This window comes from Palaemon carinicauda, chromosome 40 (assembly GCF_036898095.1).
Source record: "Palaemon carinicauda isolate YSFRI2023 chromosome 40, ASM3689809v2, whole genome shotgun sequence".
Taxonomy (NCBI): domain Eukaryota; kingdom Metazoa; phylum Arthropoda; class Malacostraca; order Decapoda; family Palaemonidae; genus Palaemon; species Palaemon carinicauda.
In genome coordinates this window covers 42,854,361-42,878,733 of record NC_090764.1, presented here as the reverse complement: position 1 = coordinate 42,878,733, position 24,373 = coordinate 42,854,361, and the positions used below count along the sequence as shown (strand labels likewise).

At 50.0% G+C, this 24,373-nt stretch overlaps 2 protein-coding genes across 8 annotated transcripts in view; both read left to right on the top strand.

The window, feature by feature from the left end:
* The window catches only part of LOC137631735 (band 4.1-like protein 4), a 773,040-nt gene that overhangs the window by 268,797 nt on the left and 479,870 nt on the right, over positions 1–24,373 (top strand). The window lies entirely within an intron of this gene.
* The window catches only part of LOC137631739 (differentially expressed in FDCP 8 homolog), a 222,534-nt gene continuing 210,101 nt past the window's right edge, over positions 11,941–24,373 (top strand). For all 3 annotated transcript variants that reach the window (XM_068363646.1, XM_068363644.1, XM_068363645.1), the window contains exon 1: positions 11,941–12,094. In XM_068363646.1, coding sequence (XP_068219747.1) covers positions 11,962–12,094 — 133 coding nt within the window. In that variant the 5' untranslated portion in view covers positions 11,941–11,961. The remainder of the gene's footprint in view (positions 12,095–24,373) is intronic.

Genomic DNA, 24,373 nt, shown 5'->3' with positions numbered 1-24,373 from the left:
AGGGTCGAGGACTTCGACGATTTCCCGCGTTCTCCGAGTCAGCGGCCCAGAGACGGTTCTCCACGGAGGCCCTCTGCAAGACATAAGTATGACCCTCGCAAGGAACAGAGCGAGAAGACCTCTACAGGTAGGCGTAAGGCCGCGAAACTTCCGGCTCAACCCGCACAGCGGGGGGAGCCGCGTTTTCGGACGGGCAGCCTGGTCGGGTCAGCGCAGTTGACTCGGCCAATGGACTCGCAGGGACGGCTTCCTTCTTCAGGCCAGCCCACGGAAGCCTCACCCTCGTTGTCCAAAGACGTATTGCGGACGGAAGTCCTCGCCGACACGGCTATACCCGTCCCAACACCCAGGTCTAGTGCGGAGGTTCCCGTCGGCACAGACCGTTACCACCACAGGGAGGTGCTCGTCGAGTCAGAGCCACAGCTCCAGGTGGAGGTGCCCGTCGGCCCGTCGCCTCGGCCTCAGACGGAGGGAGTTGCTGGCGACAGTGAAGGTTCCCCAACAGAGGACTCGGCATATCGGAGGGTGTTAGGTCTCATACGGAGGCATCACCGGATCAAGGAGCCTGTTCCCTCAGACGAAGATGCCTGGCGTTCCAGCCTTAATCGTCTGATGGAGGCCCCCGTGCAGCAGAAACCCTCCCTGGCACTGCCTGTGGCCAGGGACTTGGTCCTGGGGCGCGCACACGTGGACAAGGTTGTGGCGGGCAATGCCGAAGCCCCCAAGTCCCAGAGTTCCTTAAAATTACTCCAAGGACTAAGGTCCCAGAGTAGGTTTTATGTGCCAGAGGGGCAGCGACCGGGAGCCTGCAAGATGGAGACTTCCCTTGAGGTGTTGGGTCAAGGTGCCCCGGAGGACAGAGCCACGTAAGCCCCGATTTGTTTCTCACAGTCGGAGACTTCGATGATGGAGGAGATGTCTGAGGACTTAGTCCACGTCGCCTCCTGGTTGGACTGGTGGGCATCCACTCAGGTAGGTGTTCAAGCCACCTACGACTTGACGGACCCTGCGAACCAGGCCCTCCTGAAGGAGCTCATCATCTCCAGAGGAAAGACCTTAAAGTTCCTGACTTTCCAGTCTCTTGCCCTGTCAGTCAACTGGGTGCTTAGGAGAAGGGATACAGTCCTAGCCAAGCTGTCCCAAAAAATCCCTGACAGAGAGGCAAGGGCTATGAGGAGCCTGCCTGTGTGGAGTGACTCTGTTTCCGTTAAAACAACTGGAGGAGATAATGGAGAAGGTCATGAAAAGGAAGGAAGTGAGTGGACCCAGACCCCACTCTGTGAAGAGACCCACTTACAGGAGGGCGCTGTCGGATGGACCCTCTACTTCTCGTGCCTCTCCTAGCCAGACGAGGAGAGACGCTCCACCTAACTCTTGGGCTCAACCACCGCAGCCCCCCCGTAGAGGAGCTCCAGCAGCGTCTGCCTCTTTTAGGTCGGCCTACTCAGCGTCCAGGAGAGGGCGTTCAGGCCGTTCCTCCAGAAGGAGATAGAGTGGGAGGCCCCCTACTCCTGCCCAAGCCTCAGGTTGGGGGATGCCTCAGACATTTTTGGCAAGCATGGAGGGCTCACGGTGCGGAGCCTTGGACAGTATCCGTACTGAAGGAAGGGTACAGACTCCCATTCCTAACAGAACCTCCACCTCTGATCCCAGCCAGCCTGGCGGAGTGGCTAGCACCCAAGGACCCCTTGAAGAGAGCGGCCCTTCAGGAGGAAGTATCCACTATGTTGGAAAAAGGTGCGGTGGAGGTGGTCCTACATCCGGGCCCAGGCTTCTACAGTCGTCTTTTTCTGGTGGAGAAAGCGACAGGGGGTTGGAGACCGGTGATAGACCTGTCAGCCCTCAACAAGTTTGTGTGCAAGACCGACTTCAAAATGGACACCCCGAAGTTGGTCCTGCAGTCGTTGAGGGAAGGGGACTTCATGATGTCCATAGACCTCAAGGACGCATATTTTCAAATCCCGATCCACCCCTCAAGCAGAAAGTTTCTCCGGGTGAAGTGGGGTTCCCAGATCCTGCAGTTCAAGACTCTCTGCTTCGGATTGTCAACAGCTCCCCAGGTATTCATGAGAGTCTTCACGACAGTCTCTGTGTGGGCTCACGAGCGGGTTATGCGCCTCATTCGATACCTGGACGACTGGTTACTCCTTTCCTCCTCAGAGGAAGTTTTGAGGGAGCAAGGGGTAAAACTAATACAATTCTGCAAGGTTCTGGGTATCACGATCAACCTGGAGAAATCGAATCTGTCTCCCTCCACCAGGATGACTTACTTGGGGATGGTGTTGGATTCCCGACTAGTGAGAGCCTTTCCATCGGAAGAGCGGTTGAACAACCTGGAACAGATCCTCCAGCCTTTCCTTTCGGGACAACCCAGGAGAGCCAAGGACTGGCAGAGGTTGATAGGGCACCTAGTGTCATTAGAGAAACTGGTTCCCCAGGGGAGGCTCAGACTCAGGAGCGTCCAATGGAACCTGAAGGGGCTCTGGAGCCAAGTGGACTCGCCCTACAAGTTAATTCCCGTCCTTTCGGAGACAATACACTCCCTGGAGTGGGGGCTATGTCGGTCGAATACCCTCAAGGGGATGCCCTTCGCAACCGAGCCTCCCGAGATGCTTCTCTTCACAGACGCCTCCAAAGAGGGGTGGGGAGCACATCTCCTCAACGAGTCAACGAGAGGAACTTGGACGGACGAAGAGAAAGGTCAACACATCAACGTCCTAGAGATGAAGGCAGTCCGAGAAGGGTGCCTACAGTTCGTAGATCTTCGGAGGGGAAACACAGTGGCGTTAATGTGCGACAACGCCACTGTAGTAGCGTACATAAAGAAACACGGAGGTCTAAAATCGAAGTTGTGCGATCTTGCGTTGGAGATCCTGGATTGGGCCGAATCAGAACAGATCGTGATTTCAGCAAGGTTCATTCCAGGCAAAAGGAATGTCCTAGCCGACGGGCTCAGCAGGATGGGACAAGTAGTGGGAACCGAGTGGTCCCTCCTCCCAGAAGTAGCCAGACTCATCATTCAAAAATGGGGCTCGCCGGTGATGGATCTCTTTGCAACCAGACTGAACGCACAACTCCCCGTATTTTGTTCTCCTGTCCCAGACCCAAAAGCGGCGTTGGAAGATGCTTTTCAACACAAATGGGACAACCTCGACGTGTATGCTTTTCCCCCCTTCACATTGATCAGGCAAGTGCTCAACAGAGTTCGGGCAGCTCGAAACTTAAAGATGACTTTGGTAGCGCCCTGGTGGCCGGAGAGGGAGTGGTTCGCGGATCTAAGAGACCTCGCATGTCTTCCCCCGTGGCCTCTGCCCGACAGACCAGACCTACTCTGGCAGCCACACTTCCAAAGGTTCCACGATAATCCTCAGTCTCTTCGCCTTCACGCCTGGAGACTATCGAGCGGCTCTTGAGGAAGGAAGGATATTTGGCAGGTACAGCAGAAAAGATCTGAGACGATCTTCAGCAGCGGTCTACCAGGCGAAATGGGCTACTTTTACGAAGTGGTGTGCCTCAAAGAACATCAAGCCTCTAAAGCCTCGGTCCCAGATATTGCGGATTTTCTAGTGCATCTCAGAGACGAGGTGGGCATGTCAATACCGGCCATCAAAGGAGTCCGTGCGGCCTTGGGCCAAGTCTTCCTTCTGAAGGGCATCGATCTGGGCTCCTCTAGGCACATCTCTATGCTCATCAGGAGCTTCGAACAAGCATGCCCTCCGCAAGCCTCCAGAGTACCACAGTGGGACGTGGCAAGGGTATTGAAAATGCTAAGTGGGCCACCGTTCGAACCCCTGAAGGACATAGTGGACAGGGATCTCACTCTCAAGACGGTCTTCTTGTTGGCCTTGGCCTCTGCTAAGAGAGTAGGAGAAATCCATGGGTTGTCCCACGAAATCTCTCATTCGAAGGGGTGGCGGGAGATCTCCTTCAAGTTCGTCCCTTCTTTCGTAGCGAAGACACAGAATCCAGCGGTCTGGGACCCTAAGTTCGAGGGCTTTTCAATGCCGGCTATTCCTCGGACAGGGAATCCAGAATATTTGAAGTTGTGCCCCGTCCGAGCCGTGAGGAAATATCTTGAGAGGATGGCTCACCTCCGCCCTGGTATCAAAAATCTTTTTGTCTCTACGGGTGTAAAGAAGAAGCAGGTATCTAAGAATACCATCTCCTTTTGGGTGAGACAGGTTATTGTCAGGACCTATAACGATGCGGGACTGCCCCTGACAAGTAATCCCAGGCCCCATGACATTAGGGGTCTAAGTACATCTCTGGCTTCTGAGAGGAACATGGCGGTGGGTCAGATCCTTAGAGCAGGCACCTGGTCGAACCAGTTGACCTTCACAACACATTACCTCAAGGATTGCTCGAGGAGGTCTTTACCTGTAGACGGTTTCTCTATTGGGACAGTCATCTCCGCGCTCCAAGCGATTTAACGGTGTAGCCCCAGGTGCAATTGTGGGTAGCAAAACCAAGAGACACAGGTTCGTTCCCTTTTACCCTTGTCCCTTTTTCCTTTCCCTACTCGGAGATAGCCCCAGATACAACCCGAAGAAGACACGTCTCCACAACTTCGCCACAGGACTCAGCATCATGGAATTTTTGAAAGGGTGAGTACTTAGACACTAACATGAGCTCTTTGTGTGGTTTTCCCTACGTTTCGTTTTCCGGATATATATATTGCAACCTAGTTCCCATCTAGGTTCCTGGACGTTAGGTTAGCTTGGTCTAGGGTTCAGGAAGACACTCCCACCTCCTAAAGTGTAAGTCTCCTAAGAAAGTACAGTAGTTCGAGGTAAGTCTCTGTGTTGGAACAAATCACAAATTTTAAGTAATTTGTATTTTTCCTAACATACTTACCGAGAACTACTTTAGGGTAATGGCCCTCCCTACCTTCCCCGAGTGTCTTACTGACCTTAAGACCTTTTGTACCATCCAGGAACTTACTGGAGAGCGAGACCCAAGCTAACGCCGACCTGGCTCGGGACTAGCCTCAGGGCACGTTCTCCTTACGGCTGAGTTAGTCCCCACAGAAAACGGAAGTAGGGTAGACTACACAAAACTCTGGTTGGTTGAGAGGAGATTCCAGGTACCTCCTAAGAAAGCAGTTCTCGGTAAGTATGTTAGGAAAAATACAAATTACTTAAAATTTGTGATTTTCAACTATCGCCGAAAGATATCTCCACTGTAAAGAGCTCCAGGTTTGTAAAGTTAGGAAAAATACAATTTTCAATATTAAACTTACCCGATGATCATATAGCTGTCAGCTCTGCTGCCCGACAGAAAAACCTACGGGCGGAATACGCCAGCGATCGCTATACAGGTGGGGGTGTACATCAACAGCGCCATCTGTCAAGTAGGTACTCAAGTACTCGATGTCAACACAGAACCAATTTTCTCTCTGTCGTGCCACTGGCAAGACCTACTAAATACGCTGTTACTAACTGGATTTGTTTTCACAACTATTTGGTGAAGTACACTATTCCAGTTTTGAGCTTTCGCTATGCAGGGGTTTTATCTTCATTTCAAAACTTGAACTCGTTTTGGATAGATTTAATTATGGTGACAAAGAGAGTATGGACTCTCTTTCACTTTTAAATGGCCGACCCTTCCCTTAGACGGAAGTGTGTTTAGGTTTTTAGTAATTTTGCTTAACACGTTATAGATCTATATATTTTATATCTCTCCTCCTTTATTAGGCCTCTTCGATTAACTTTCCTTTTATTATAAACATATAAAAATAAATTTTTATGTTTTGTTTATATGCGACCTTTCCTGATATAGGCGGTCCTAACTTGGAACCGAAGTTAATCAACGTTGAGCCCGTTATATCGTATTTAACCTTTAAAGAATTTAAAACTTTTTAAATTTAATGTTTTATGAAAGAATTTCTTTGATAGTCTCGTACTGTTTTCAAAGATGAACTAACGTTTAGTTTTTTAGTCTACGCAGTTGTTGACGTTCAGGACGTTCAACATGCGCTCTATCGTTACGATAGAGAGAGAGTGTATCACGGTTTCACTTTGCAGTAAGAGTAAACCGATTCTAGCGTTTCGTTCATTCTTTCTTAGCTTAAATGGTTTAAATTCTAAATTCAAGGAACTTTTTATTTGGAAAACCTTTTAGTTTTTTCCTTTAGCAAATAACATGTTTTGACGATATATAATTGGGCTCTTCTCTCAGGTGCGAAATCTAGAGAGAAAGAGAGAGATAGAGACGGAGGGAGAGAGAGGAGAAAAAACGTTTCGTTCAAGCGGGTAACGTTGTTCTCGTTTTACTCTCCTCCCTAGTCGCTGTAGGGGAAGAAGGTAAAACGTTTCTAGGGTTTTATTCTTGTTCCCAGGCTATGTGCGGTGAGAGATTGTAAACGTAGTTTATTTGAACTAGTGTTTACAGTCTCTTTCCCAGCCACTGAATTCTTTATCTTTATATATGTTTTCTGTTGCATTATACGACTGTTTTCGCAATTACTACCTTTTAATGAAGGGTAGGATTGCGTGTTTCAGGTAGAAATCAGTAAAAGTTTCGATTTCAGTGAAATAAGTGCAAAACAGAAAATCAAGTGATAAAGTGATATGCGCAAAGTGTTACAGTGTTGCGTCCGAGGGTTCGTCTGTTCGTGCCTGTCGTTCACCTAGTCCGGGACCTCTTGCAAGCTCCCAAGCCCAGGGGAGAAGTAATGTCGAACGACTTATGGGTTCGTCAGGCCTTGATCAACGAACAGACGTTTTTCCCTCCGTGGTTTCGGGCGTATCTACCCAAGATCGCCCCACCCACACAAAGACGAGAGAGCCCATTTACTTCTCGTCTGCGGAAGAGGTTTCTCGTAAGAAACCTTGGACCAAGGTCTCGCAGCTTATTTAGTGCAAGTCGGTCCCTTCCGCGCAAGTCCAACGGCCCAGGTGTAGCCACTGGGTCAGTTCGGACTCGCTGCAGTCTTCCGATGACTGCACACCTCCTAAGAGAGGTAAAGCGGCTCCGCAACAGGCAGTAACTCCGTCTGTTGCCGCACCCGCTGTTTTAGACCCTCAGTCACAACGGACAGTAGCTCCGTCTGTTGCCGCTTTTGTAGACCCTAAGTGGTCTTTACTGCAGTCTATGCAGACTCAGTTAGCTGCGGTTATGCAGGAGTTTCGTGCGGAGAAGGTTGACACTGCTCCCGTTAGCCTACAACCTGCCACGGTTGTGCGCCCAGCTCACGCTGAGGCTGCCTGCTCCCACACTCCGGCTGCGGAGAAGGTTGACGCTGCACCCGTTAGCCTACAACCTGCCACGGTTGTGCGCCCAGCAGACGCTGAGGCTGCCTGCTCCCACACTCCGGCTGTGAGAGCTCCTCCACCCATGCGCAGTCGACCCTGCCAGACGCATGCTGACTCCCACAGACGCACGGAGCACTCCGTTGCCGTGCGTGAGCTACCACAACAACAGGAGGGTGGAGTTAGGCTGCCGTGTTTTGACACGGTGCGTCAGCCTCCGCAACCCACTGTGGTTACCGCCACTCGCCCGCAGCAGACTAGTCAGTCAGGTGTTGAGGCTTCCCCACACAGCTTTGGTTGTTGCCAGCTCACAGACTGTCAAGCAGTTACATGACGTTGCCTTCTGGTCTGCTACTAATGCACCAGTGCTGTATGTCCTCACGCACCTGTTGTGGTTGACAGTTCAGTTTTTTGACAGTTCACAGACTGTCAAGCAGTTACATAACGTTGCCTTCTGGTCTGCTGCTAATGCACCAGTGCTGTATGTCCTCACGCACCTGTTGTGGTTGACAGTTCAGTTTTTGACAGTTCACAGACTGTCAAGCAGTTACATAACGTTGCCTTCTGGTCTGCTGCTAATGCACCAGTGAGACCCTCACTGAGATAACCTAGCTTTTCTCGGACAAGGTTCCTGTAGATGAGAAAGTGCTGTTCTCCCTCCTACTGATATTCCTTTGAGGACTCTGTCATTTGGAGAGGAGCCTTAAATCATGATGATTTTTTAAGGATCTTCGTCCGGATCTTGTAACTGCTGCTCCTCGTTCGCCTCTCGTCAGAACTTACACTAGGCCTAGCTACTTCGAAGCCGTTGTTGTTAAGCTAGTGCTCTCTCGCTCTCCTAGAGAGCGTTACGTCGGCTAAGCGACTGGTTTTTGCACCAGGAGGAGTTTTAGGGATACAACCTTTTGATTTCCCTTCTTTTTATCTGGCTTATAGAGCGAGAGTCTGATAGGACACGAGAGAAGTTCTCAGCTTGGGAGTTCATGCCTCTGCCCAGGTAGACTTCTCAATTCTGGTAGACTCGGCCAGGCGCATAGCCAGGAGACGCTCCAGTTGTTTACAGTTCAGCTTCTCAACTTTTGTCGAGCCTTTGAAGTTTTGCTGTACTATTATGTCACACATAACAAGGCTTCCAGGGATGGTAAATGGTTCCGCTTCAGTCGCTAACCCCGTCTGTTGCCACACCTGCTCCCGTAGACCCTAATGGGCTTTGCTGCAAGACATGCAGTCCAAGCTTGTGTCCTTGATAGAGGACTTAATACGGAGAAGAACCTTCTGGCCAACAACCTTCCTACCGGTTGGTTGTGCGCCCTGTTGACGCTGAGGTATCCTACTCGCGTCCGCCAGTTGAGGTGGTTCCTCCACCGATGCGACCCAGTGTGGGTTGCCAGTCGCACGTTGACGTTAAGCGACGCTCGGAGGTGGTTGTTGACGTTCAGTGTGTCACTAGGAAGACGTTCAACAACCAGCAGAGGTGACTTGTTGTGACGCAGTGCGTCAACCTCAGCAACCCGGTAGGGTGTTGACTGCACAACCCTGACAGTCTAGACAGTTTCGGGTTGACGCTGTACTTCCTCGCGTCCCCATGGTTGTTGACAGTTCACAGACTGTGCAGCAGTACCATGATATTGCGTCCGGCTCCGTCACGCATCCACCAGTGCGACCGGATTCAGCGAGTCAGACGTTGCCCACTCCGTTGCCGTTTCCTCATCAGTTTCGGATGAGGAACCCTCTGATGAGGACGTTGCTGAACAAGACGATCAACCCCCAGCCCTGCTATCCATCCAGAAGATGCTGAAGAAGGAGCGCTGCCCTGTCAGGCTGTGGATGAGTCTGGTAAGGACACTGTCATCCGTGGTTCATTTTGTGTCACTAGGAAGACTACTCCTCCGTCCTCTTCTATACCATCTAGCTTTTCACTGGAAAAAGGACAAGACGCTAGAAGCAGTCTCGATCCCGGTTTCCGGAAAGATAAAGTCTGGTCTGACTTGGTGAAAGGACTTTATCAACCTTAGAAAGGGTCTTCCCCTGACTGTTCAGACTCCCAACCACGTTCTCTTCTCGGACGTATCGGACGTAGGCTGGGGTGCGACATTAGACAGTAGGGAATGCTCGGGATTATGGAACTCGAGTCAAAGGACAATGCATTTCAACTGCAAGAAGCTACTGGCAGTACGTCTGACCTGGAAAAGCTTCAGGTCTCTCCTTCAAGGCAAAGTGGTGGAGGTGAACTCGGACAACACACGGCTTTGACGTACATCTCCAAGCAAGGAGGGACCTACTCTCTGACATGGTACGAGATTGCAAGGGACCTCCTCACCTGGTCAAAAGGTCTAGACTTTTCACTAGTAACGAGGTTCATCCAAGGCAACTTGAATGTCATAGCAGATTGTCTCAGTCGGAAGGGACAAATAATTCCAACAGAATGGACCCTCCACAAGGATGTATGCAAGAGACTTTGGGCCACCTGGGGCCAGCCAACCATAGATCTCTTCGCAACCTCGATGACCAAGAGGCTCCCAATAGTTTGCTCACCTATCCCGGACCCAGCAGTAGTTCATATAGATGCCTTTCTACTAGATTGGTCACATCTAGATCTATATGCATTCCCTCCGTTCAAGATTGTCAACAAGGTACTGCAGAAGTTCGCCTCTCACGAAGGGACAAGGTTGACGCTAGTTGCTTCCCTCTGGCCCGCGAGAGAATGACGCACCGAGGTACTTCGATGGCTAGTAGACGTTCCCAGAACACTTCCCCTAAGGGTGGACCTTCTACGTCAGCCACGCGTAAAGAAGGTACACCAAGGCCTCCACGCTCTTCGTCTGACTGCCTTCAGACTATCGAAAGACTCTCGAGAGCTAGAGGCTTTTCGAAGGAGGCAACCAGAGCGTTTGCTAGAGCAAGGAGAACATCCACCCTTAGAATCTACCAATCGAAGTGGGAAATCTTCCGAACTGGTGCAAGTCAGTATCCGTATCCTCGACCAGTACCTCTGTAACTCAAATAGCTGACTTTCTCTTATATCTGAGGAAAGAACGATCTCTTTAAGCTCCCACTATCAAGGGTTACAGTAGCATGTTGGCATCCATCAGTCTTCCGTCACAGAGGCTTAGATCTTTCCAACAATAAAGATCTACAGGACCTCCTTAAGTCTTTTGAGACCATGAAGGAGCGTCGTTTGGTTACACCTGGTTGGAATTTAGACGTGGTACTAAGATTCCTTATGTCAGACAGGTTCGAACCGCTTCAATCAGCCTCCCTGAAAGATCTCACCTTTAAGACTCTTTTCCTGATATGCTTAACCACAGCTAAAAGAGTCAGTGAGATTCATGCCTTCAGCAAGAACATCGGATTCTCATCCGAAACGGCTACATGTTCTACAACTTGGTTTTCTAGCCAAACACGACCTGCCTTCTCGGCCTTGAGCAATATCGTTCGATATTCCAAACTTATCGTATGGTTGGAAATGAACTAGAAAGAGTATTATGTCCTGTAAGAGCTCTTAAGTTCTATTTAAAAACCTTTACGAGGCCCGTCTGAAGCTTTATGGTGTTCAGTTAAGAATCCATCTTTGCCTATGTCAGAGAATGCTTTATCCTATTTTATCAGACTGTTAATACGAGAAGCTCATTCCCATCTGAATGAGGAAGACCAAGCTTTGCTGAAGGTAAGGACACACGAAGTTAGAGCTGTCGCAACTTCCGTGGCCTTTAAACAAAATAGATCTCTGCAAAGTATATTCGACGCAACCTATTGGAAAAGCAAATCAGTGTTCGCGTCTTTTATCTTAAGAATGTCCAGTCTCTTTACGAGAACTGCTACACTCTGGGACCATTCGTAGCAACGAGTGCAGTAGTGGTGAGGGCTCGACCACTACAATTCCCTAATTCCATAACCTTTTTTAATCTTTCTCTTGAAATGTTTTATTATTGTTTTTGGGTTGTACGGAAGGCTAAGAAGCCTTTCGCATCCTACTTGATTTGGCGGGTGGTCAAAGTCATTTCTTGAGAAGCGCCTAGATTAGAGGTTTTGATGAGGACCTTTAGTATGGGTTGCAACCCTTCATACTTCAGCTCCTAGGAGTCGCTCAGCATCCTATGAGGATCGCGAGGCTCAGTAAGGAAGACGTACTTAAAAAGGCAGAGTAATTGTTCAAGTCGACTTCCTTACCAGGTACTTATTTATTTTATGTTTGTTATTTTGAATAACTGCTAAAATGAAATACGGAATACTTAGCTCATAAGAATGTCAACATGTAATGCTGGTCTCTACCCACCCCCCTGGGTGTGAATCAGCTATATGATCATCGGGTAAGTTTAATATTGAAAAATGTTATTTTCATTAGTAAAATAAATTTTTGAATATACTTACCCGATGATCATAAATTAAAGGACCCACCCGTCCTCCCCAATAGAGACCCAGTGGACCGAGGAGAAAATTGGTTCTGTGTTGACATCGAGTACTTGAGTACCTACTTGACAGATGGCGCTGTTGATGTACACCCCCACCTGTATAGCGATCGCTGGCGTATTCCGCCCGTAGGTTTTTCTGTCGGGCAGCAGAGCTGACAGCTATATGATCATCGGGTAAGTATATTCAAAAATTTATTTTACTAATGAAAATAACATATTATTTTCAAATTTTTCATTTTTGTTCTTGCATTTAATGACAGTAACTTTCTTTTTTATCTTTTCTGAAAGAACACCACCAAATGTCAGAAGATACTGTTTGGTCTGCCAGTGAAACTGCAAATGTTTATTTGTCAAGTGTAGTTGCTGGAGCTTCCGATGTAGCATCCAGTGTTACCCAAAGTGTTGGAGTAGCTGTTCACACTGTTGCATATGGTAAGTGTCTAGGTAATATCTAAACAATCAATTTTAAACATTGTTTTTCTTGTATAGTATTATAATTTTTATATACTTTATGATTCTTTTAAACATATAATCGCATGAAATGGAATTTAATAGTGTCAATTACTGTAAGTCATAATGCACATTTGTTCCGTAACCAAAATACAAACCACGCTATTTACAAAGGGTATTACTTTTAGCGTAGCTGAAATGGCGAGCCATTAGAATTTAACGAGGGTGTATTACCCCCGCGCTAGTTAGCGGGGGGGTAGGGGAGTGGTAGCTAGCTACCCCTCCTCCCCCTCACACACAGGTGAATACTCACTTTTCACTTTTGGCTCGGACTGTGACAGACGTCTCTGTCTTGGTCCTCGCTTGGCAGCCATTGTCTGTTTTGTCTTTACTTAATCGCTTACTTTTCTTTTACTCAATATATATGTAAACATGTTTTCATGTTTGTATATATATTTGAGTATAGAAATAAGTAAGTTTCCTTTTCAGATGTGTGTGTGTAGTGTACGATATCTACGTGGAGGCCTCGGCAGTTAGGCCACCACGGCCTAATTTTATGGGTTGCGATCGAGTTTGACTTCGGTCTTTCTCTCTCTCTCTCTCTCTTGAGGTCGTTTACCCTTTTACTATGTTTTACTACGCCCTTGTAGCTTCCTTCCCGTGTGGGTGGGGTTGCTACGCCGTACATTTTGTCTCAATTAGTTTATGAATCTAATTGTAGTTGTTAATTTTTCAGCTTGTAGAACGATTCCTTTCGGGGTTTTCGTTTTTTTCTTTATTGTTCATTCATTTTTAAATTACATAATTACATAGTTACATAATTATAATTGTTATAATTCTGTTTTGGTTACAGCTCTCCTTCCGCGAGTGTAAGTGGTTGTGAGGGCACGTGCCTGTTGTGTAATTCTTGTTCCTTTTCCTCGGGATTCCTCTTCGGAGCCTTCCCGGGGGAATGAATGTGTACTAATATTATTTGTTTTATTTTTTACAGTTACCGATCTAGTTCGTTTCTGTAATATAGCAACGGTGTGAGCTGTCTGGTTGAGTCCTGGGGATTCGGCTGTTGCTGCCTCCCCCCTTGTATTGTCATCAGGGGCGTGTCTCCTTCTACTGGTAGTACTCCCGTGTCGACGGACAGCTCTCCAGTTCATTTTAGAACAGTCAGGAGGCTTGCCTCCTTGGGCGGATAACTTTCCTTCCGAGGGAAGTTTTTTCCTGTCCAGGCTTGAGCTTTTCCTCTTTTGGGGGGTTCTTCTCTTGCCTTTTTTTCGTGCGACTATGCTCTTGGTGCTGAGCGGTCGCACCTGCAGTTTCGCTCAAGGGGCTGGGCAACTGCAGGATCTCCTCTTCGGAGGATTGCCCCTTTTAGGTCACTGGCTGACCAGTCTCTTCCACGAAGTGTTTCTCTTTCGTTCGCGAGAGAGTACACTCATAGAGACTCCTCTTCGGAGGTTTCTTCTGTTGCTGTTGCTGTTGGCCTCTCTCGCCGTAAGGCCCTCCGTCCGCCTCGTCGTAAGGGCCTCTCATCTCCCTATAAGGGTGCTTGAGGCGCCTTTTTGAATCTCCGTTTGCAGCCTACAACTTCTTTTTCTCGATCTTCCGTCTTGGTGCAGATGGACAGCAGTCTAATCTCGTCTTCCGACGGGCAACGGTCTTCCCGACGGACAACAGTCTTCCCGACGGACAGCGGTCTTCCGACGGACATCAGACTCCCGGCGGACAACGATCCCTTCGGGGCAAAGGGTTGCCCCCACGGGGGTTCTTCCCTTGCGTGTCAGGGTTTCCCTGCGCGCCCTTCTGTTCGTCAGCGCTCTCCTGTTCGTCAGCGCTTTCAAGATGATCTTCCCTGCGGTTCCTGTTACGTGCCCTGTGCGCCCACGTTCGCCCTCGCGATCTAGAACTTCGGTTCAGGTCGGGGTCAAGGACTCTTCTTCTTTGCGCGGGCTTCCACGCGTAGCCTTCTGCTCGTCAGCGATCATCAGCTCGTCAGCGATCATCAGCTCGTCAGCGATCATCAGCTCGCCAGCGATCGTCAGCTCGTCAGCGATCATCAGCTCGCCAGCGATCTCCGGATCGCCCACGTGTGTTACAGCTGGCACGCCAACGTTCTCCAACACTTCTGAAGGAACATGGTTCGCCAGCTACTAGCTCAACTGCGGATGCTGATCGCCATCGCGCGACCCTCAACTGCGGATGCTGATCGCCATCGCGCGACCCTCAACTGCGGATGCTGATCGCCATCGCGCGACCCTCAACTGCGGATGCTGATCGCCATCGCGCGACCCTCAACTGCGGATGCTGATCGCCATCGCGCGACCCTCAACTGCGGATGCTGATCGCCATCGCGCGACCCTCAACTGCGGATGCTGATCGCCATCGCGCGACCCTCAACTGCGGATGCTGATCGCACGACCCTGCAGGATCGCCCGCTTACGCATGCTGCTCCTCATCGCACAACCCTGAACGATCGCCCTCTTGCGGATGCTGATCACCATCGCACCCTTTCACGCGATCATTCACCTGCGCATGCTGCTCGCCATCGCACAACCCTGAACGATTGCCCGCTTCGCATGCTGCTCCTCATCGCACAACCCTGAACGATCGCCCTCTTGCGGATGCTGATTACCATCGCACCCTTTCACGCGATCATTCACCTGCGCATGCTGCTCGCCATCGCACAACCCTGCACGATTGCCCGCTTACGCATGCTGCTCCTCATCGCACAACCCTGAACGATCGCCCTCTTGCGGATGCTGATCACCATCGCACCCTTTCACGCGATCATTCACCTGCGCATGCAGCTCGCCATCGCACAACCCTGAACGATTGCCCGCTTCGCATGCTGCTCCTCATCGCACCACCCTGAACGATCGCCCTCTTGCGGATGCTGATCACCATCGCACCCTATCACGCGATCATTCACCTACACATGCTGCTCGCCATCGCTTACCGCCAGCGATCTTCTTCACCTACGCGGCAGCACGATCCCTCGCCGTCACGCCCATTCGCCTGCGCGCCCGCGCGATCGCTCGCCTGCGCGCCCGCGCGATCGCTCGCCTGCGCGCCCGCGCGATCGCTCGCCCGCGCGATCGCTCGCCTGCGTGCCCGCGCGATCGCTCGCCTGCGCGCCCGCGCGATCGCTCGCCTGCGCGCCCTCGCGACCGCTCGCCTGCGCGCCCTCACGACCGCTCGCCTGCGCGCCCGCGCGACCACTCGCCTGTGCGCCCGCGCGACCGTTCGCCTTTGCGCGACCGTTCGCCCTCGCGCGACCATAGTTCGCGGCGAATTCCACAGCCGGTGGTAGCAGCAGGGACGCGTGCTCCTAGGCGGCACTCGGGATCACCTCCATCCAAGCACAGGTTGGTAGTGCAGGACGAAGACAGGTCAGTACAGCATTCTTCCCACCTTCTTTTCAGGCAGGAACCGTCGTGTCCTCTCCAAAGGATCGCCCGATCCCTTTCACCTTAGCGAGGATTTCGGACTCTGTGTCCTTGGAGCAGCAGACATGGTTTGATCCGCTGGCACGGGCGTTAATGAGGTTTATGAAACCAGCACTCACCGGCCAGGGTAACAAACCAGCGGCTGTCTCTCCTACGCTGAAGAGAAAGAGAGGAGTGGACTTCGTGGTGACTTCCCCCAGGGCGAAGTTGGTTCCCAAGAGGTCGGTCTCGAGGGTCCCCTCTCCTGCACGAGTACTCTCTCCTTCTTCCGCCCTGGAAGGATTTTTGGCGGGGGGGCTTTCCGTTGAAGATTTCTCCATCGGACAAGGGGTGACTGCTTACCTCTTCCTCTGGGAGCTTACCAGGTTCTTTCCCTCCTCGGTTACGGCCCGAGGTTTGGTTCAAGGAAGCTACAGGAAGATCAAGGGTACTTTCCTCCTCTCGAGCTCAGGCACCTTGGCCTTTCGTCGTTAAGTATCTACTTGCGGACAAGCTCGATGTTGTACCATCTGGACGCACTGACTGAAGGCTTCCTTCGGGTGTCTCATCTGTGGAGGTCAACGACCTCAGACACCCTTCCATCCTTGAGAAGAGTTTTGTCTTTGCCCAAGGACAGAGACTTAAACATCTGCTGTGCGGAGTAAATCGACTTCCGGTTTCACTCCTCCAAGGCGCTTTCTTCCAGACTCTGCAGGGCTCCAGCTCCCTTTTCTTTCAACCACGTCGGCCTAAGTTATCGGCTACGACAACTGGGACAAGGTGTCCAATTGCAGTTTCCTCCTGTCAGGAACAGATGGCACGGGAGACTCCCCCGGGGGGGCATAGTCCTAAAAGGAGTTCACGAACTCTAGGATTGCAGGTTTTTTCGCTGGGAGGATGCTTAAGGTTACTCATCCGAATGACAGCTTCCCGATGCCCATTCCCGCACAATCTCTGTGAGTAGCCAAGGATATCGCGCCTGCCGTCTCTGTCAGCGAATTCAGTGTCTCTGAACCTCTATGCCATAGCATCAGCAGAGTTGCCCGGTTGGGCAGAATGATCCATACCTTAGGCGAAGGTCTTCCTTAGGATCATCGACGGCTTCACCCCCGGCCCCCTCAGTCGATCCTTTCTTGTAAGGAAGGATCTGAGAGGGGACGTCCATAGTCGACCTCTCAGCCCTGATCAAGTTTGTCGAACAAACTTCGGCCAGCGTAGACCAGCAGAATCGATCAGACTGGTAACGAGGCGACAGGACTCCTTTAACCCTGGATCGGAAGGACGGGTACTTTCAGTTTCCATTCCATCCATCTTCCAGGGTGCTCGTCGAATTCAGCCTAAACTGCAAGTATTCCTGCTTATGATGCAGTGTGGCTATCCCGCCGTGGCATAGCAGGTTTGTTTCCCCAGAGAACTCTCCCTGCCTTCCTCTTGGCCGCTCAGGTGCAGACTTCCGCCTCCTCTGCTGTTTGGAGGGCTGGTCAACTCCGGTAGGCTCGGGTTTCGACCTGATTCAGCGCCGGGAAAAGCTTCCGAATGCTGACCATGAGTGTGGGCTCATGGTATTTTGCTTGGAGCCTTCTCTTCCTCTGCCTCAACATCTGGAGTATCTGGCCATGATATTGAGTCAACCGCCTTACCACGTTGGAAACCCCGCTTCTCGTCCGTCCAGCGAGGTTAAGCAACGTCGGTACTTGGATGGGTGACCACCTGGGGACGCCAGATTCTGTTACCACATCCTCCGAGCCTTCCTTTCGGTTCACCGTGGCAAGACTGAGGAGAGTCGCAGTACCTGTTCTCAGTCAAGCAGAGTTTTCAGCCCTACCTTGGAACGTTTCCTAGTTCTTCTTTCCTCATTGACCCGTTTATAGTCCGAACGGTCGCCTCAGGATAAGTTCCATGTGGGGCGATCCAAGTTCCGGTGGCTTCAGGCAATGTTTAACCGGACTCCCTGGCCCTATGGGACCAGCGGAACTATTAAACCTGCAATGGGTGTTGACCTATGGAGCCTCTTGATGGTAGTGGATATTCTCGTCCTTTCCCCACATTCTTGATGCGGTTCTCGGACTCGTCAAAGGAAAGGGGGGGGGGGCATGTTCCGGTCCAGGCCTATGGTCAAGACCTGAAGGATACCTCTCCATCATTCAGGCAGGCTTAAGGGCCTTAGTCTGGCCCCTCTTCAGATCCTACCGCTCCTGCCAAGTCGCCCCGTTGCGTGTCGACTTCATGCTAACCAGCAGGGGACGCATTTTCACACCTTCACATCTTGCAGTAGAGATATCGGGATGATTGAGATTCTCTCAATTCCACCATCGGCTCTCTCATTCCAGGCAGGGGAATGTTTCTCTCAGACTATCCGAGCAGAGCCTCATAGAGAGAGTGTACCTAGGGGTCTTTGACCTTGGGTAACCAGCAAGTGCTGGTCTGGGGGACCTGATCGCGACAGCTTGGAACCTCAAGCTTCCGCTAGTTTTCCCCCCAGTCTCAGACCCCGAGACTCTGGCAAGATGCATTCCGGTGATGGTGGGACAACTTTGACGCCTGCGTCTTCCCTCCTTTTTGTCTGCGGACAATGGGTCTCAACAAAACCAGGTTGTCTGTCAACCTTTCAATGGGAGAGCTCCACTGGGACTATGTGCAGAACGGTTTCTGGACCCTCTGCTTCCCCTGACGGAACTCCCGGGAGAGCTTCTCCCACGGCGCAGACTACTCAAGCAACCACACTGCGACATCTCTCCCGAACCGGGGCGTCGCTTCGGCTTCATGCCTGGAGACACTACGCTTCCTCCTCTAGAAGAGACAACCCGCTACAGTCGCGGTACGGAGGTCGCGTCATCTGCGATAGTCATCCACAGGGGTCTCCCAGGCAAAGTGAAGAGTCTAAGGTGGTTGGTGCCGTGGGAGATATACTTCTTCCCGTGAGGCCTCTTCTCCAGCAATAACGGTCTTATTGCCTTTCGGCGGGAGGAAACTCCTTTCCGCTCTTGGCAATGAAGCCTGTCGCTCAGCCTTTCCCTGACCTTCAGGCTTAAAGGAATAACTTTTTCCTGCCCGCTGGATCTATCCTCGCTCATGCGAAGCTACGATCGTCCCTGCCCTAGTCGGAGGAAGACCTCCAACTTGGAGCATGGCTCGGACTTTTAGTCCTTTAAGAGATCTTCTCAAGACCCTTTTACGACAGGCCTCGGATTGTATTCCGCCCTGGGTCTTCTGCTCACTCTGGCCACGGCCAGTGTGTAAGCAATCTTCTTGGTCTCTTACTACTCCCCCCCTTTCTAAGGAAGAGGGGAAGGCAACATTCAGGCTCGCTCCTGAGTTGTTGGCTAGACTCAGAATCTGAGGGTCCCGACCCTTCGGTCCGATTCATTCAAGATTTTGAGTCTCCATTCTGTGTCTGATGTCCCAAGACCTTCTCTTTCTTGCCAGTACAGGAATCGAGAGGTTAGCGCTGGGAACAGCTGCAGTTTGGCCTCAGTTGCAGCCGATTTGGGAACACAAGGAGGACATGGGGGGAGAGTCACCAGTATACCTCTTCAGCCCGGACTCAAGGACATTCATCTCGACCTGTCTTCAGACCCTCCCCCGTCACGTCGCCCTACAGCACGATGTTGGATACATCGCAACGTCCCTCGCCTTCGAGTAATACTACTCTGTGACGCAGGTGCTACAAGCTGGAGTCTGGAAGCGTCTGATGACCTTCGCAGCCCGCTTCCTGCAGGGCGTGACCCACAGGAGTCTCGATACGTTTTCTATCGCTCTGTGGTGGCTACACAACAGCTGGTCTAACCTCAGGCTCCTTTTTGGACAGGTAGCAGAAGGTTGAGGGCATTGTTATCAGGTTTTAGTCTGCATGAACGAAAGAAGTATGTCTGGCCCTTACTTCTTTCTTCATCATCCCCTCTACGGGGAAGCAGCATCCTGGTCTCTGCATAGCTGACCTCGAACCTCTGCAGGTAAACCATGCTTCCTTGTGTTCCGAGTATTGAGTCAATACTGTCGCGTCCCCCATACCCTGACGAGGTGGTATTGGGAACGTCTTAACCCAGAGTTCCTTCTGGAACTCCAGGTCAACTGCCTAAGACGGGTCACACTTCTTCCTTCACACACAAGCTTACGTAGGCCACATGGTTCCTTGCGGTGCAAGGAACTTGTGAGGTGCAGGGACTCCTTTTCTCGAGTGCGACTCACTCGGATTCTGAGTCCCCGGGTAAAGCCAAAGCCAGTATGGCTGGGGACTTTCCACCCTTCCTAAGGGATAAGTCACCCTTTGTAAATAGCGTGGTTTGTATTTCGGTTACGGAACAAATGACAAATTCGAAGATAATTTGTATTTTTCCTAACCATACAAACCTTAGCTATTTACACATATTTGCCCGCCAGCCCTGTCCCCCAAGACAAGTCCTACCTCTAAGTGAAAGTGAGTATTCACCTGTGTGTGAGGGGGAGGAGGGGTAGCTAGCTACCACTCCCCTACCCCCCCGCTAACTAGCGCGGGGGTAATACACCCTCGTTAAATTCTAATGGCTCGCCATTTCAGCTACGCTAAAAGTAATACCCTTTGTAAATAGCTAAGGTTTGTATGGTTAGGAAAAATACAAATTATCTTCGAATTTGTCATGTTTGGTTTTTGATAAGATTACTGTAGGGCATATTATTTGGTTATGGGGAATCAAAACTGATTTGTTCCAACACCTAATAGAAACCCTTTCACTGTTTACAGTAGATATATAGTTTGGCTGAAGCTGAAATTATCTCAAAGACTTGTCAGCGAGGTATAACCACCCACCTTTAGTTAGCAGGGGGTTATTGTGGGTAGACTTTTCACCCAGCTTATACACACACTGATGGTAAGACGTCACTTTTTATTTTGGCTTGGTTAACCCTTATTTAGGAAAATACAAACTGGCCTAAAACTTCGATTTCCTTTTTGTATTCAGGAGTGAGCGTATCGTGAGGCTTCACGATGCAGGATTGTCCTGGTATGGAAGGGCACCCTTGTGACACCATCATGTCAACCCCAGAGACGGATAATCACGCTCTTTTTCTATGTGTAGAAATCATATTTGCATGCAGGAGTCTCCTTGTTATGTATGTTGGGAGTTGCCATTCTCCCAGTGGGTGCTGTTTGGTAGATACAGTATTGGAAGAAATAAGTCTAAAAGGGACTCCTCTCCTTCGAGGTCTTCCTCGAAAGATGAGAAGTCCTGACATCTTCCTCCAACTCCTCGTTGACTGCTTGATCGGTCTCCTTTGGGGATCAGGCAAGTAAGAATGATGACCATTTGACCCCTACAACCCTTAGGTTCTGTGGACACCACCATTCCCCTAGCGTAGCGTTGCCACTCTCAGTTGTAGGGAAATCGCTTTCTGCTGATGCACAGGCCTTCCTTTGGGATCCTGGGTAACCCCGTCTAAGGAACGGCTTTTGAAGATTATGCAGTTAGGGACACAATGGGATTGCATACCTGCCTCCCCAGTGGTTGACTGGTCTTCTCCCTCGAGACAACAGAGGTAATAATGTACTGAAAGAGCGTCTCATGCCTTTAGCCGTAGCATCCCCCACTTCTGCTCATCCACCCTTCGTTTGCTTTGCTTCGGTAGAGGAACGAGAGCTTTTGCTGACTACAGTAGTGCCCCTCGGGGTTACCAGTTGGGTGATTCTCTTGAGGAGAACCCAGAAACTGGCTTTGGTCATGTTTCGCAGCCCGCAGATTATGGTGTGCTCCCCCAGATTGAGCTTGCTCAGCGTGCTGAAGGCTCGCAAAGTATGATGCACAGAGCTTTACCACCTGGTGGGGAACGCCAGTCTTGTTCCCGAGTGAGACCCTCTTCGCCTGAGTGGTCGCTCCCATGGGGCTTCAGGAAACGAGTGTTGGAATCATCTATGCCTCATTTCAGCTCTTCAGATAATTGCTTTTCAGATTAAGTCAACGATGGGGTATTGAGGCTGTTCATGGCCCCGCCTCCCACAGCCATGTCCATAGGACACAACAAAAGCTAGGTCCTTCGGGGCCTGCGCCTCGAGCTTCTAACTTTCATGAGGGAGAGCCTGCTGTTCAGACTACGCTCTAGTATGTGTCTAGTTCAGCTCAGCCCTGCTCGCCACCATCCAAACACGCGCCTCGTCCTGTAAGAGCAAGCAAGGCTACTCGCTAACCTCAAGCTGGAACTATGACAAGTAGGAGTGCTTTTACCCATAATACTTAGGTATGTGGGGGCACAGATCCTAGTTTCACAAGGGAGTCTTGCTCAACGTTACACACTCACCACTAAGTGTTAGCAAGGTGGGCTGGCGAGCTCCTTTGCCTGACAAAGGTGTGCATGCGTGCGAACTCACTGTAAGTTGCCAGCACTCGCTACTTAACTAGTGCGCGCTTACTTGACAGCTCTACTACACCCAAAGATGCGCGCTGGCTTGGTAGCAGACGCGCTCCAGCACGCCATGCTTCAGCAGCAGACGTGTTCCAGCGCACTATGCTCCGGCAGCAACGAGGGAACAGTTTTGGTTGTGTGCCACATTGACTACGCATGCCTCTGCAGTTATGTCTCAATGTTCTCTTAACCATTCTGTGGTCTAACAGTCACGCTCTTCGATGTGTTCCATTTCCGTAACACACTTACCATCTACTCGCTCTGCTTTGGTAGGTGGTGAGAGTGCACTTGTTTGTGAAGCTCACGTAGAGCATACTTACCTTCCCATTGGAGCAAGTCTAGTTAGCAAACATGACAGGTCATCTGGTCATGATTGCTCCTTTCTGGTTATACCCGAAAAGTGAAGGAAGTACTCTTGCAGCATTTTTGCAAGCACTCCTTCATTCATGAAGGATACCTCCTAGTTTTTAAAACTTGTAAATAAGTTCAGCAGGCTGTCTCCAGATTGGCCAAATTACCTTCTGTTCTACCCCTTTATATGTATCAGAGTCCTTTGGGAGGGGCAGTCCTCCCTCAGATCCTAGACGTATTAGTACTACTGTTAGACAGGTTCCAACTCATGCGGCTCCTCGCCATACTTTCATGCAACAGCGGTTATCCAGGTACCAGCATTACCTGGACTCTAAGGCCTAAAATTCTATCTTTGACCCAAAGTAGGAGAGACTGGTATTATCCCTATCAAGTCTCAGAAGAGGAAACATGGACAATGACAACTAACCCGTCCCTCAGGGGTTCTATACATCCAAGGAATATTATTATTATTACTTGCTAAGCTACAACCCTAGTTGGAAAAGCAAGATGCTATAAGCCCAGGGGTTCCAACAGGGAAAATACCCCAGTGAGGAAAGGAAACAAAGAAAAAGAGAATTAATTAACAAAATAACAGTAATAACAATTAAAATAAATATTTCATATATAAACTGTAAAAACTTCAACAAAACACAAGTTGGAGAAATAAGATAGAAAAGTATGCCCGAGTGTACCCTCAATCAAGAGAACTCTACCCCAAGACAGTGAAAGACCATGGTACAGAGGCTATGGCACTACCCAAGACTAGAAAACAATGGTTTGATTTTGGAGTGTTCTTGTAGAATAGAGTCTATTCTACCCTTCCCAAGAGGAAAGTAGCCACTAAACAATTACAGAGTTACAGAGCAGTAGTTAACCCCTTGAGAAAAGAATTATTTGGTAATCTCAGTGTTGTCAGGTATAAGGACAGAGGAGAATATGTAAGAATAGGGCAGACTATTCGGTGTATGTGTAGGCAAAGGGAAAGAACCGTAACCAGAGAGAAGGATCCTATGTAGTACTGTCTGACCAGTCAAAGGACCCAATAACTCCGTAGCAGTAGTATCTCAACGGGGGGCTGGTGCCCTGCCCAACCTTCTAGGAGGGATTAGTCTGGGATGAATGTTTAAGAATGACTGGCTCTTTCTTCCTTTCATTTGTCCCTCTCTTAGGGAACAGCACCTATGGTCCTCTGTAAGCTGGCCTCCTCTGTCTGCAGGTAAAACCAAATACAGTGGAACCTCTACATACGAATGTCCTAACATACGAATTTTCCAACATCTGAAGTAAAATTCAACCAAATTTCTGTCTCGACACCCGAAGTGTTGCTCCAACATACGAAGTAAACATCACGCTTAAGCGTGCAATTTTCTCGAAAGCGTCCAGCGTCGTTTGTTGTTGACGCCGCTAGACGGCAGCACATCGGAAGGACACCAATCGAGGGTCACCTTGATCAGTCCTCTCATCTCGTGCGCATCATGTGGTTGTCCTCTATTCGCTCAGTTTTAACAGTGTTTTTTATCTTCCTTTTTCACGTGTTGTTTTCAGTGTTCGTAATCATGGGTCCTAAAAAGCTTAGTTTCGGTTCAGGAAGTAGTAGTAGTGGTTAGAAAAGGAGGAAGTCTATGCTTTCATTAGAATTAAAACAAGAAATAATAGAAAAGCATGAGCGAGGTGTACGTGTTAGCGATCTGGCTAAACAATATGGCTGAAATATGTCTACGATCTGGACGATCATAAAGCAGAGGGTAGCCATTAAATCAGTGAAACCTTCGAAGGGGATCACGATTATTTCCAAACATCGTAGCCCTACCCTTGAAGAGATGGAACGACTTTTGTTAATATGGATCAAAGACAAGGAGATTGTTGGCGATACGATCACGGAAACGATCATTTGTGAGAAGGCCAGCGCTATCTACAGTGACTTGAAGGCGGCGCGCTCTCGGGGTGACGCGGGGGAGAGTTCAGCCGATCCTACGATGGAGGAATTCAACGCGTCTCGAGGTTGGTTCGAGAAATTTAGGAAACGGACCGGGATTCATTCAGTTGTTCGTCATGGAGAAGCTTCGAGTTCGGACACCAAGGCTGCTAAAGACTTTGTTAAAAAGTTCGAAAGCATCGT